General features: G+C 55.7%; 4 protein-coding genes across 4 annotated transcripts; 1 reads left to right on the forward strand and 3 right to left on the reverse strand.

The window, feature by feature from the left end:
• Positions 1-670: 670 nt before the first annotated feature.
• IE81DRAFT_307854 (UV excision repair protein Rad23) lies at positions 671-2,992 on the reverse strand. Its single transcript, XM_025512360.1, has 9 exons — positions 2,669-2,992; positions 2,448-2,600; positions 2,089-2,320; positions 1,883-2,010; positions 1,261-1,821; positions 1,128-1,166; positions 968-1,058; positions 863-871; positions 671-783 (listed from the first exon to the last, which is right to left on the reverse strand). Exons 1-9 carry the CDS (start codon positions 2,732-2,734, stop codon positions 767-769), a joined length of 1,296 nt encoding a protein of 431 aa, XP_025373482.1. The 5' UTR covers positions 2,735-2,992; the 3' UTR covers positions 671-766.
• A 261-nt stretch (positions 2,993-3,253) lies between these two features.
• Positions 3,254-6,397, forward strand: IE81DRAFT_319220 (hypothetical protein). The gene is made up of 10 exons (XM_025512659.1): positions 3,254-3,506; positions 3,607-3,839; positions 3,951-4,340; positions 4,420-4,543; positions 4,611-5,659; positions 5,735-5,809; positions 5,884-5,960; positions 6,035-6,088; positions 6,167-6,184; positions 6,261-6,397. Exons 1-10 carry the CDS (start codon positions 3,485-3,487, stop codon positions 6,268-6,270), a joined length of 2,052 nt encoding a protein of 683 aa, XP_025373483.1. The 5' UTR covers positions 3,254-3,484; the 3' UTR covers positions 6,271-6,397.
• On the reverse strand, positions 6,300-8,975 carry IE81DRAFT_338765 (hypothetical protein). The gene is made up of 5 exons (XM_025515549.1): positions 8,225-8,975; positions 8,047-8,143; positions 7,773-7,967; positions 7,267-7,695; positions 6,300-7,187 (listed from the first exon to the last, which is right to left on the reverse strand). The coding sequence occupies exons 1-5, from the start codon at positions 8,891-8,893 to the stop codon at positions 6,397-6,399; spliced, it is 2,181 nt and encodes a 726-aa protein (XP_025373484.1). The 5' UTR covers positions 8,894-8,975; the 3' UTR covers positions 6,300-6,396.
• Positions 8,976-9,352: 377 nt separating this feature from the next.
• On the reverse strand, positions 9,353-10,770 carry IE81DRAFT_319224 (hypothetical protein). Its single transcript, XM_025512660.1, has 3 exons — positions 10,051-10,770; positions 9,683-9,978; positions 9,353-9,603 (listed from the first exon to the last, which is right to left on the reverse strand). Exons 1-3 carry the CDS (start codon positions 10,325-10,327, stop codon positions 9,550-9,552), a joined length of 627 nt encoding a protein of 208 aa, XP_025373485.1. The 5' UTR covers positions 10,328-10,770; the 3' UTR covers positions 9,353-9,549.
• Between the last annotated feature and the right edge of the window lie 1,857 nt (positions 10,771-12,627).

The following is a 12,627-nucleotide window of genomic DNA, read 5'->3' on the forward strand; positions in this document are numbered from 1 at the left end:
GTGCGGCTCTCATCACGACGAGCGCCGCCTCTAAAACCTCTCTGTCACGCTCTGCGGACTGCTAAGGCGCAGCAGTGACGCTTCATCCCGCCAGACACAAAATGTTGGACCCCACCTAACACGTACCTGTGGCAGCAAGGGCGCTTCTCGGTCCGTCGCGCAAGGCTCGGCAGGTCGAACGTACGTCCCACCGTGCGGTACCCCGCGTTGGTGGAACCGCGAAGTGGTACGCAGAACACGCGAGGTGGGCCGTAGTATCTACGTTTCCAAAAGCCACTCGTAACTTCGACTCTTCACCTGCTTCCTAACACAACGCATCCGTCACCAGCTTGGCATGCAAACATGACGACTGCCACTTCGTGGTCAGCCCAGAATCGTCGGGAATGCGTGTTGGGAGATGGACCGTCGGACAAATCTTACCAACGGATCTCACCAGCCGGGGGACATGGGCGAGTCAGGCATGTCGCATGACCACCAACTCTTGACCTTGCATTCGGCGCATCTGGGCGCTCGAGCGTCGTGAGTCTTGGGTGTCAGACTACGAGCTCGTGGTGAGCCCACTCCACACAACTTTAGCGCCCATGACACAATCTGTCAAACTCTACGCAGTCGCGTTCCGTAGCTGAATGAAATTTCAGAGAGCGAGCCTGGGGTTTCCTTGGCTACGCTTGGCAAGACACGAATGGGTGGAGCCTAGGCGTGTGGTGCTTTGTTGAGTGGGACGAAGCGCGAGCAATCACCACGGCTTGGTAAGGATCGGCAGACATTAGTCATCGAAGTCGCCTGCAAAGGAAAAACTTTCCTGGTCAGCAGGTGATGGCCTGGAGGTCATGCCTATTCTTTCCCAAAGCTGACTGCTTACCTGGATTTTCTGAGAAGACAAAGCGGATCGGAAAGGGGCAGAGCAGGTGTTGAGCAGCTGCAAGCGTTCGAGCAAATCGTGTCAGCTCGGTGCAGGTGCGCTTACCAAAGTAGTATTGGACCGCTAGTTCAACGTTGCGATCGCACATCAAAAACACTTCAATGGCCCTGTCTTCTGGAATGCCCATTGCGCAAATCTGCAAGTGGACCGAGGAGGTCAGATGTGCCAGACACGGCAGCTGCTCAGGTCATTTGCTTATACTTACCTGCTGTACCTTCTCTTGGTCTTCTGGACTGAGCTCATCCTGCGATTTCGAAGGGCGATCGATGTGACTGTGTCACTATGCTGCGGCTGGTCGACGGACGTAATTGAGGCTGCTATCAGGTCGCAATACTTACCATGCCGACCTGTTCGTCATCGTCGCCAGCACCACCGCCTCCAGCCGCCAGAATGGAGAGCACGCCCTCAGGATCTTGAGCCATAGCCTCGGCCAATTGAGGGTTGCTCTGCGCAATCGCCTGCACTAAAGGCTGCAACGCGGCTGGATTTTGCTGCACCAGTTGCCTCAATTGTTGAAGCATGGCGGGATTTGCAAGATCGATCACTTGACCGCCACGACCGTCCGACTCGCCCGGAAGTCCTCCTGGCGCGCCGCCAGCTCCCCGACCTGCGCCTCCTGCACCAGCAGCACCACCACCTCTACCACCTTGGGCCGCTGCAGCGGCTTGCTCGAACAAGTTACCACCGCCAGCAGCAGGCTGGCGAGCTTGGGGCGCTGTCGCCGTGGCCGCCCCGGCAGAAGGGGCTACAGTTGCTGGTTGCTGTTCACCCGTTGTGCTGGCCGTCTCGGCAGTCTGTCCAGCAGGAGTAGGGGGTGGCTCGGCTGCACCGGTGCTTGAAGCTTGGGCTGGCTGTGCCTGAGGCGGTGCTTGTTGTTGTCCAACATTTTCCGGGATACCCTGCACATACATTTAAGCGTAAATGAATGCGCGCACTGCGGTTCTTAAACTTGACACTCACAGTCATCAGGTACTCTACTGCGCGATCAGGATTGTTGTACGAAGCGCGCAACGCTTTTTGCACCTCTGATCTGTCGAACCCCATCTCCGTGATATTTGTGATCGCGGCCTCGAGTGCAGCTCCCGAGACTTAATTGAAGAGGATAGCACGCGACCGGAGTGTGAGATCAGGTGCCTGCATCTACTGCGAGGAATTGGCATACTTACGGAAGGAAGAGCCGGGTCCAGTAGCAGTGCCAGAGGAAGTCTGAGATCCTGCCGCACCGACGGGCGCGGTGGACGGGTCGGACGCAGTGGAGGTCGCGCCTTCGGAGGCTGAGGTAGTAGACGGCGCTGCTGCGGAAGGAACAGACGTGGTGAGGCCAGAGCTTGACGACGCTGAGCCAGCCGAAGCTGCGGGAGGCACAGCAGCGGTCTCTGCAGGCTTCGGAGCCTTTGGCTGCAGGGAGCATGTGCAAGCGTTTAGTAATGAGATTTTGAACGCGACCTCTATCAAGCCAGCGAGTGCCATAAATGTTGGCGGCAACCTCAATTGATCATCCCGGTGCAGCGCTCGGCTTGCTCACCTTTGACACCATGACTACTAAGAAGTCTTTCTCCTTCATCTTACATGATTCTACTGTCTGTCCGTCTGTCAGAATCTTGCCACTGTGAATCAACTTTTGCTGCTCCACCGCATGACCTTGCAAAGCTTGAATCTTTGACTTGATGGTGGCAATCTATGATGCGCGGATTGTCCTCATCAGCATGAGAGAACCAGAGGCATGCGCAAAGAGGCCGCACTCACTGTGTCCGAAGGCTCAGCATCCAACTGAAAGTTGGAGCCGCCTAGACTCTTGATTGTGAGCTTCATAGTGCACAAGAGGGCGTGCGAGAGCTGTAAAGTCTTCGACGGGCGTCTAAGCGCTTTGGAAATGCTGAGTGGTCACTAGAAGGCAGTGGCGTCTTCGAAGTAGCGAGCGCGAAGTTTGCTACCGAAATCTACGCAGAGTGTGTGCGCAGTATGTCGTGGTAGTGAACAGAACTAACCGATATGCATACCTGCGTGGCCTCAGCAATCACGAATGATGCGGTCGTGCGGCAGCATGCCAATCGTGAATGGTCAATGAAGTCATTAAATCTCTGTTGTGGTCCACGCGTCGTCGACATCTTTGCGCACGGACGCGGATGTCCTAACGGGGGCGCATGAAATCGTCGCCTCCACGCGCGCCACACGTTCAACTCCAGGACCCCGGACACCTGCCCAGCCACGTGGCGCGCGCTCCGACCACCCTTGAACATAGCAGGCGCGCGCATGAAGTCGAATTGATCGAGGTGCGGTAGCCACTCGTGACTAGCCTGCTCGCACTCGTGACTTTGACTTGAGTCGTGACTGCAGTGGTCGCACAGGAGCGATTGCAACTGCTACGACTCGCTCAATTGGTGATCACTACTACAATCATCTGAGATCACATTGCTGGATCCCCTTGAGCTCCATAGGTCGCGAGCACGACCCCCAGTGCGCCTGATCGCAAAGTCTACACTCTGTAGGAGCGCGCAGGAGGCTCAGCTTGTAGCATTGGTCACCTGAGCAAGCGTGTCCACACGCATACATTTCGTCAATATGGCAGCCAGAAAGCTTGCTGGTGAGGCTTCGAAGTTGACCGCTTTTGTGCAGCTCCATACTGACCATGCCCGACTGTCTGCGCTGCCATCGCCTCTTATTTTGGCATTCTCGGATTGCAGCGGAGATTGACCGCACACTCAAAAAGGTGGCGGAAGGTGTGCAGGCATTCGAAGACTTGTATGACAAAATGCAAATGTCCACGAATCAAGGGCAAAAGGAGAAGATGGAGGCTGATCTAAAGACGCAGATTAAGAAGTTGCAAAGAATGAGAGACTCGATCAAGACTTGGTTGCAGAGCAATGACATCAAGGATAAAAAGGCACTGCTGGACAATAGGAAACTCATCGAGCTGGTAAGTGACGCCAGATACAGTCCCTGGGCTCGATCTGTGTGTAACACGTCGAGTCTTTCGGTCGAGAAAGATGCGGGCTGAATCTCGTCTCCGACCATTGACCTGCTCCAGCAAATGGAGAAGTTCAAGCAGTGCGAGAAAGAGATGAAGACCAAAGCTTTCTCAAAAGAAGGTCTTATAGCCGCCGCTCGTCTGGATCCCGCAGAAAGAGCCAAGCTCGAACTCACACAGTGGTTGACCAACAATGTGGACGAGCTGTCACATCAAATGGAAGCTGCAGAGGCTGAGGTGGAGCAATTGGCAGGGTCAGGCAAAAAGAAGAAAGGAGCGGGAGGCGCGGCAGCTGAGCGTTCTGCAGAGCTGGAAAGACTCAATGAGAGAAGGACATGGCACATCAGCAAGCTGGAGCTGATTTTGCGGTTGATAGAGAATGGTAACTTAGACACGGAACAGGTGTCGAGTATCAAGGAAGACGTCGCCTACTTTGTCGAATCTAACGCGGTGAGTCATGGGGTCTTCCTCGCAGGTCGTAGCTGTATGGGCATACAAACCTCATACTCTCAAATCTTTGCCTGACTAGGACGAGGATTTCGAAGAGGACGAGGGCATTTATGATGAGTTCAACCTTGACGAACAAGAGGAGGCGTTCGGACTCAAGGAGAATGAAGAAGACGAAAGTGGCGATGACGACTCCGCATCGGAAGGTGAGTCGGTTGGTGCGGTAGACCGGATGCTTCGGTCCGCTGAGCACAAGGTCTGTGTACTTTACAGAAGCGCCACTTCCAAAACCTGCTGTCAAGCCCAAGAAAGAAGAGAAAGAGGAAGTGGTCAAGAAACCTCCGGCCAGAAAAGCCTCGGATGTCAGTAGAGATAGCAAGCCGGCCGTGGTCACCAAAGCAGCACCAACTCCTACGAGTGCTGCTGCGCCCCCGCATTCGCCTGTCGCTACAGCTTCCATGACCTCTCCTCCAAAGCCAGCAGCAGCCCCTTTACCTCCGATTCGATATGCAGCCGCAGCCGCTGCTGCAGTCGCGCAATCATCTGGTGGTCCTGCTCCCACAGCGTCTCTCTCGCCGACAACTACAACATCGCAGCTCCCAGATGGTTCTAGATCGCCGTCGTCTTCGAAAGCTGCATTGGAAGATGCAGCATCCTCGCCTGCTCCGTCTCTCGCTCCTTCCACCGACACAGCGCCTACTGCAGACGGAATCACTGCGAGTGCTACCAACGGTCCGCCCGGTCTGGCTGCGCGGCCTGCGAATGGATCCGCAAAGAACTCTCCAGCTCCCAGGCACGCGACCATCAAACCGGCGCCATCTCCTCTCGCGAGCACGTCTGCTGCTCCGGGTGCCCCCGTCGAAGGCAACAGCGGCGGCGCTCAAAGGAACGCATACACCGACGACTCAGCTGTGCCACAGGAGGAGACAAGTGAATATCAGCCTGCACAACTGGCGGCGAGCTCTGCCGCTGCGAGTCTGGTCCAGCCTTCCGGCGGAGGAGCTGGCACCTCAAGCGAGCAGGCCGCTGCGCAGCGTGAGCAGGGCACAGAGCCCAGATTGCCAAACAGCTTGAGCGACCTGGTCACCAGCTTCGACGCCGCGAAACACAAGTCACTTGAAAGGGGAGATAACCTCGACGAACTCCACAAGACTCTCCAAGCAAGTGCGCTGGGTGTTCCCGAACCTCAGGACAGCGATGCGCCGCGATACTATCGACCCCAAAATCCCTGGGCGTCACCTTCTTGGTACCCGCAGCAGCCTCTGAGCATCTTCGACAACCCGGCGCTGTACAGCAAAGTTGAAGACGACACTCTCTTCTTCGTTAGTCTCGCATTGCCAAGGCACGGCGCGAGCTCGCCTGTACGCTTGCTGACCTCGATTTCGTCGCCGTGACAGATTTTCTACTACTCGCAAAGGGAATACCATCGGTACCTTGCCGCCAACGAGCTCAAGCGCCAATCCTGGCGATTCGTGAGTCCAGCAGCATCAAAGATGTCTTCTCAGAATGATCTATTCCTGACTCGCAGTCGTTTTGGGTACGACAGTCGCTGCGCTTTGGCACATGGTTCCAAAGATATGCTCAGCCCAAGGTTGTTCACGATGACTACGAGGAAGGGTCCTAGTGCGTGACAAAAAAGCGATGAGCAGGCTTCTTTGACTTCGACTCACTTGCCTCCTCTTGATGCCTCATCTCAGCATCTATTTCGACTTTGAGAATTCATGGCAGCAAAGGAGAAAGCAGACATTCCGGTGAGCCCGTGCTTGAATGCGTTCAAGCAGCTGTTCACGCGACTTATCACGATCTCCCGTCTGTTTTGGCGAGCACAGATTCGAGTACCAGTACCTGTGAATATTGTTCAATCATGAGGGATTTGCTGACTTCAAGCTGACGCCACATTCTCATGTCACTTCTGCCTCGTAGGGCTCCTTGAGATTTCAGCGCAGAGATGCCATCTGTATTCTATGCTTCACGTGCCACCTGACCCGACAACGTGGTCACGAAATTCATAACAAAGATGCCTGCATCACAGCGGCTCTTTGAACGATTGCCCAAGATCTCACCTGTCGGCCTCCGCAGCCCCTGCACCCTTGCTGATCGCCCGCCGCCTTCGCATAGCATGTGTTCTGGACTGACTCGTGCTGGACGACGCGCTGGCGTTGCCAGACATCCTCGTCCTATATCTTTCCTTGAACTTGTTCAAAGATTTCATCTTCTTCTGTTTCTTCCGTTGATGTCTACTCATGAGAGGGTTGGAGGGATCGATCGTTTGCAGTCGAGGCGCGACGGAGGTCGAGGCGGGCTCTACTGCGCGAGCTGCGCCTGAAGCAGCGTGAGCTGAAGCAGGAGCGCTACTCCTAGAAGCGAGCCAGTCTCGTCTGCCAGCGCCTCGGGCAGGTCTAGCGGAAGTGGCGACACCAGCTTGTTCAGCCTGATGCAACTCGGCAAAGTGCCGATCTACCATCGCGTTGATGCGCCGGATATGATCACTTCGCTCCAGCAGCTCGACTTTCAAAGCCTGCGCTTGAAGAGCAGTGATCGACAGCTGCTGTTTACCCTGGACAGTGCCGACGCTGTCGGCTCCCTCGAAATTCAGGGTGGGAACCTCGCCGCACCCCATGTCCAACTCTCCACAATCTTTGCCCATTTTGCCCTCCCGCCATCGCTGTAGCATAAAGGTTGCTGTGGCGTCAAGATCGCGCTCGCCCCCTTTGCTCATCGTGCCCGGTGCTCTCGCTGCTACGGCATACAGCAGCTCTTCGATAGAGTTCGTAGGGCCAGGTGGAGGTTGACTTGGCTCGGGAACCGCGGCGAGTGGCAGCTGCGACAAGTAGACCGGCAATGGTGCCTCTGAAGGAGCAAATAGATAGTGGGGCGCTGGTCAGCTTAAGACGCGTGACGAGGGACCGCAAAAGCTTTGCATGCTCACTTGCACTAGTGACAGGCGAAGTTGTGCTAGCCTGATGCTGAGCGAAAGCAAACTTCAAGTTGAAACGGAAAAGTAGGTAGTCCACCAGACCTCGCGTATCGAAGAGTGAGCTCTTCATTCCGTTGGCTACGGCAAGCTTGATGCCTTTCTCAGCGCCAGCGACACCTTTGCCAAGATACGGAACCATGATTCCTGGGGTATCATAGACGTATATTGGCACTTGCTCAGGTCGCTTGTCGGCAGCATGTTGATGAAGCTCGCTTGCGCCCTCAGGCCCGCCTCCTCCCAACGTAAAGAGGCCCTTGGCGCTGGCCTCTTGCGTCTCTGCTTCTGGTCTGCGCAGAGATGATTGACCTGCCTTCGTTATGCGCACCGTGCCAGTTAATTTGCGCGTATGGCCTGGCTCCGGCGCTGTGGACGCCGCTTTGCCTTTTTGCGTCAGACGGTCATGTCAGCTCTAAGGAAAGGCAGATTTGCAAGCAGCGTCACAAAAGTCTGGCTCTCACCCTTGCCGGTGCCCACTCGGCGCAAAGCGTTCAGCAAGCTGCTCTTGCCCACATTGGGACTTCCGACGATGATAAGCCTGGCTCCATTCTCGGGTGTAGGTGTGTGCCTGAAGGCTCCTGAAAGGTGCTTCCCTTTCGGCTTGCTGGATGATTGCAATGCGTCGTCACCAAAGTGGGAGACCAGAGCGGCTCTAGCTGTGACTCGCCAGTCAGCAAAGTATCAGCTTCGCTCGTGTGACCCCGCCCCTGTAGCTCTGCTTCCGCCTGCACGCACCATGCACCCATGACAGAATCATCCGCACGTCCCCGTCGACCCTCGTATCCACGAAGAGGACCTCTTCGCCGTGTCGCGCGAACGCTTGCCGTATGGGCTGCACACAGGGACCGACAGATCAGTGAAAGCCCTCAGCCATCCCTCATGACACCACGGTCAAGACGGCATCGTGACGTACTTCTTGCAGCTCAGATGCTATCAAATCCTTCTTGGCGTACACAACCAGCCTTCTTTGCCGCCAGTTGCGGCGCATCGCAAGACCCTCGAGGGAATGATTGGGTCCGACAATGCCTCGTTTAGATTCATCTTGAGCACCTTTGGCATCTGCAGATTCGACTTCCTTGCCTTTCCCCTTGTTCTGCCTACTCTTGGCGCTGCTATTTCCCCTGAGCATGCGCTCAAAAGCAGGGTTCACGCTACTTAGGGGCAGACGAGCATCACGCACTTCGATGATGAGTGGCGGTGGCGATCGATTGAGCAGAGATGGCAAAGACCTCATTGCCCTGTACATGTGCCCTGCGTACCATGATGGAATCGAAGTAGGAAATGGAAAGGTGAGGCGCGGTGCGAACGCCTTTTTCCCTGAATGCGGATCTGAGCTGGCAGTCTGCTGGCTGCTTTGCACTGAGCTCTGGACACGTTCTAATGCACTCCCTGCCGGCGTGGCGCTGGTGGATGCGGCATCGATCTGCGCTCTACGGGTGAGGCATGCCGCGCTGCTCAAGATAGTACTACTCCCTGGCGTAGCTGAGGCAAAACGACTCGCTTGCAGGCTCTTCTGCGAGAGGCGAGGTAGCTCCTTCTCCGCCCGTCTGCGCACAGCACGCAGAGTCGAGTAGTGAAGCATGGAGTCGACGGCAAGCTATGAGGCGAGAGGAGAAGAGCTGAGCGATTGGGCCGAGGGGTGCGGTGAATGTGGTGGAATGCACGTCGGTGTGGCTCTCTTGAGCAAGCTCGACTCGACTCAGTCGCCTTCCCTTTGCTGCCAGCCAAAAGTCGAATCAAGATCGAAATCGTCTTGGTTTCGTGTTGCACGTACATGCGAAGAACCCTGATTTCACGTGATCGCCCTCTGATGCACTCATCCAACATGGAGTTGGACGCGCCTCAAGCTAGGTGTTCCCACGCTCCTCGTAAGGATTCGGCTCCGATAAGCGGCCAGTCACCAGTGCGCAAGTCAACAGAAGCTTGAGTTGTAGAAGAACGCGTGGGCGGCATACAAAGCAGCCATTCATGATCCGTGATTGGCCAGCCTCAGTGCCCATCGGGTGTGAGCGCAAGGATTCGAGTCACACACAAGACTGTGGCGAAGGACATGAATTCAATCTAGAGCCTAAAAGGCACACACGCGGTCCCGACTTTGGTGGCCAATCTCCTCTACATCAGAATCAGCCGGCGCTTGCGCTGTCCGTCTATGGATCGATATAGACCGCCAGTCACAGGATGGACTGTGAGAGTGGGCTCGGGGCATGCGCTCCTGCCGTTCGTTGTCAGACGCCCTCCTCACCACGCCGCGAAAGCTGGATTGACGAAGTAGCCTTTTGCTTCTTCGCAAGCCTGCGAGGGAAAAGACGAAGCATAAGCCATGCGAAACCGAGAATGCGATCGCTCAAGCATGGCCTGCCGTGTTGCGCACTTGTTTGAAAGACAGCATGGCGTTCACAGCTCTCCACGTGCTGACCTCGTCTCCTCGAAAGACATCATTCACGTCTGCTGTCCTTCGAACAGCACTCAGCTCTGCACCCGGTCCTGCATCCACCCAGCAGGTCCCCGTCTTGAATGGAAATCGCTCCCTCCAGGCCTGAGGTGCCGCTTCGTCCTCCAGCGGCACTGCCGGAGTGCCATCGCAGCCCAGTGCGAGCTTTCTAGCGCCACTCCTCAGATGTAGCGATGTGCAGGCAGAGTCGCATTGGCCAAGCAGCACGTCCTTCCCTGAAGGTGAGCAGAGTAAGATGACGTATGCACATGGAGATCGATATCTTCACTGGTCAAGGAAAGACTCACGAGCTTGCTTAGTCGATCGGAGCCTAGCTTGCATTGCCTCTCGCTCGCCTCTGAGCTTCAGCGCGTAAAACCAAAGCTGACCTTGGTGCCAACAGTGATCATTCGGGTCGCGACGCCGGAGATGTTGCTGTCCAAGGACCTGTGATAAGCAACAACTGCTTTGACATTGACTGGCTGGACTTACCTGCTCGGCTCGCCGTGGATGGTGGGCTGGCTTGGTCCCTGAACTCGAATGTGCGAGTAGCAGCAACAGCACGAGTCCCGAAGTAGCCCTCATGATGAGACTCAGAACCAAGGCGCGTCCTTTACCGTAGCTGCCTAACATCGCTGTCGTCGAATGCTCAGCGCGATATACTACTAATGTCTACGTCTCCTTGCTGCAGTCTGGGCAGATGGCCATCCACTCTGCATCTTTGAGAATGCCCAGTGACGTGAAGCTCAGCTAGCGAGTAGTAGTGGTGTTAGCTGCTGGCGATTAGTGGTGTGAGCTGTTGAGTAGCCGCTGTGATACTCGTAGTCTCGCTGCCAGCCCTACTTTGGTCTCATGTCCATCAGGGAATCAAAATGACTTTGGGGTGGAAGATGCCGACATGACTTCCAGCACATTTCATCACCCTCAAATCACCGCCTTCCCTATAGCGAAGGACACGGCATTCCGATGGCGATGTGCGCAACCTTCGGCAAAGGGACTCTGAAAATACAACTCGTCGGCATTCAGCAGCCGAGCCCGTCCCTATACCGTCCGTCCGTGACTTGCTATTTGCTGTCTACGCAAGACATCCACGCACTGGGACCAAGCCGAAGTGCATCTTATAGCCCAGATGTATGCAGACGTTGCGGCGTCTTGATTAAGCTCGACAGAGCAACACAGGCGTGAGGCTCGCCGTGGCGGTGCCTGAGTGAGGCACCCAATTCAAGGTCGTGACTTGACTCCTTGCCGCGCGCACAAAGGACCCGTGGCAGGCTCGCCGAAATGATATAGAGAGAGCTCTGCAGTGAGGCACAATGCCCGCGGTGTATCAGCCTATCATTTCTCATCGCTGCTGCTTTCCAGCGTGCATGAGTCATGGGCCATCGATCTTGAGCCGTTCGAGCTGGTTGCCATGCAGCTCAGCAAACTTGTGCAAGGCAAGCGTGGCGTGCTGAGCATGAATATTGGGAGCTCATATATGGTACAGATACACCATTCTCATCCAGAAATCAATCCCCGAGCATCACGATCAGGAATCACGAACAAAACGAAGCTCACTCGCGTGACTAACTGTCAATCGTGAATATCTCGAATATATATGATTGGATTAGGTACTCGATCTGTGCTGCGCCCTGCAAGCGCGCTTGTGCGTCACGCGAGATCCAAGCCGCGGCGCGTCCGCGCAGTGATTCGAACGCGTGAACTCTGTCGCGCAGACGCGTGTTGATTCAGCGACCGTGTTTCAGGTGCACACGCTGTGATCACTTCGAGGACTTTTCCAAAGACCATGCTTTCGCCGTCAACAAGTGTCACGTAACGAATCGCTCGCCGTGCCTGCAGCAGACTTTGGCGGACGTTTCGGTCTGATGTCTGCAAGATCTGCTTCGGAGCCGTTTCTCGGTACTTTGCCCCGCGCTTCCGATGCAGTGCGGAGGTGCCCTAGCTGGGTGCTGGATGCCGGATGCTGGATGCTCGCGATGGAGTTGCACTCAGCATGACAAGGATGACTATGAAGCTGCATGCTAGCTGCTGCTGCTGCTGCTCTGCGCGAGTCGCGAAAGCCCGCGCCAGCGAGCTCCGCCATGCAGCGCTAGCCAAGCAGATAGGTCCAGAGCTTCGGAACCGTGGCCGACGTCTGCATGTGACGATCTTCAAGTTCTACTTTCCTACGTGCAGCTCGCTCTGCGTGAATGCTGTGGGCAAAAGAGGTATGGGTAGAGAGGTCCTGTCCAGTCTTTTGCTCTCCTAGGGTCCGTTTCTTCTGTGTCCCGCCCTGATTGGCAACACGACTTGTTGCTGCGCAGCGCTGATGCTGCTCATCTAGATGGCTGGGCTGGTGTCTGCAGCATCAACACCCTAGACTAGGCGCGAAGCTTGCAGAAGGTGACCCTTTGCTGGCGGGTGCGACCGAACGAGCTTGGTGCGAAAGAATCAAGTCGAGTCGCTTGTCCACATTGACTGTCAAGGACGTTCCCAGCTCAACCTCGGTTGCATTCATCACGATACCTCAGCGCGCTTTCAATTGAAATCCACCATCATCACACACGTCTAAGTGAGCATGCTCTCGGCCTCTATACCAAGCGCCCCTCCAAAATCCGGTTGCAATTCGTGTCAGCCAGCCCTGCTATATATGGCAATCAAGCACAACAAGGTCTATAGTCAACTTAATCGAAGAATGCATGGTTCAGCCAGAGCAACTGCCTTATCGCCGAATCATCACTCACCTAGCTGTGACCTGCTGGCCCTACTTCGTCTTTGGTCTGACCCCGCGGAGCATAGCATGGCGCCTCAAGATAACGCAATCTAGCTATGCCGTCGCATGGGATGGTGTCACCACGCGACACCCCATACCATGTTGGAGAAAGTTGCTCTGAATTCGTGATTGA

The sequence above is a fragment of the Ceraceosorus guamensis genome, assembly GCF_003144195.1.
Source record: "Ceraceosorus guamensis strain MCA 4658 unplaced genomic scaffold IE81scaffold_1, whole genome shotgun sequence".
Taxonomy (NCBI): domain Eukaryota; kingdom Fungi; phylum Basidiomycota; class Exobasidiomycetes; order Ceraceosorales; family Ceraceosoraceae; genus Ceraceosorus; species Ceraceosorus guamensis.

Bases quoted from the DNA above. Each gene is read 5' to 3' on its own strand.
- IE81DRAFT_307854 (XM_025512360.1), bottom strand. From the start codon at position 2,734: ATGAAGCTCACAATCAAGAGTCTAGGCGGCTCCAACTTTCAGTTGGAT. The intron at 1,822-1,882 runs GTGAGTGTCAAG...ATGTATGTGCAG, and splicing joins CAGTAGAGTACCTGATGACT to GGTATCCCGGAAAATGTTGG. The intron at 1,059-1,127 runs GTAAGTATAAGC...GTCCACTTGCAG, and splicing joins ACCAAGAGAAGGTACAGCAG to ATTTGCGCAATGGGCATTCC.
- IE81DRAFT_319220 (XM_025512659.1), top strand. From the start codon at position 3,485: ATGGCAGCCAGAAAGCTTGCTG. The intron at 3,507-3,606 runs GTGAGGCTTCGA...CTCGGATTGCAG, and splicing joins GGCAGCCAGAAAGCTTGCTG to CGGAGATTGACCGCACACTC. The intron at 5,660-5,734 runs GTTAGTCTCGCA...TCGCCGTGACAG, and splicing joins AAGACGACACTCTCTTCTTC to ATTTTCTACTACTCGCAAAG.
- IE81DRAFT_338765 (XM_025515549.1), bottom strand. From the start codon at position 8,893: ATGCTTCACTACTCGACTCTGCGTGCTGTGCGCAGACGGGCGGAGAAG. The intron at 8,144-8,224 runs GTACGTCACGAT...CCCTGTGTGCAG, and splicing joins TAGCATCTGAGCTGCAAGAA to CCCATACGGCAAGCGTTCGC. The intron at 7,188-7,266 runs GTGAGCATGCAA...TTGCTCCTTCAG, and splicing joins TTCGCCTGTCACTAGTGCAA to AGGCACCATTGCCGGTCTAC.
- IE81DRAFT_319224 (XM_025512660.1), bottom strand. From the start codon at position 10,327: ATGAGGGCTACTTCGGGACTCGTGCTGTTGCTGCTACTCGCACATTCG. The intron at 9,979-10,050 runs GTGAGTCTTTCC...GCTCACCTTCAG, and splicing joins CCGATCGACTAAGCAAGCTC to GGAAGGACGTGCTGCTTGGC. The intron at 9,604-9,682 runs GTGCGCAACACG...TTTCCCTCGCAG, and splicing joins CCATGCTGTCTTTCAAACAA to GCTTGCGAAGAAGCAAAAGG.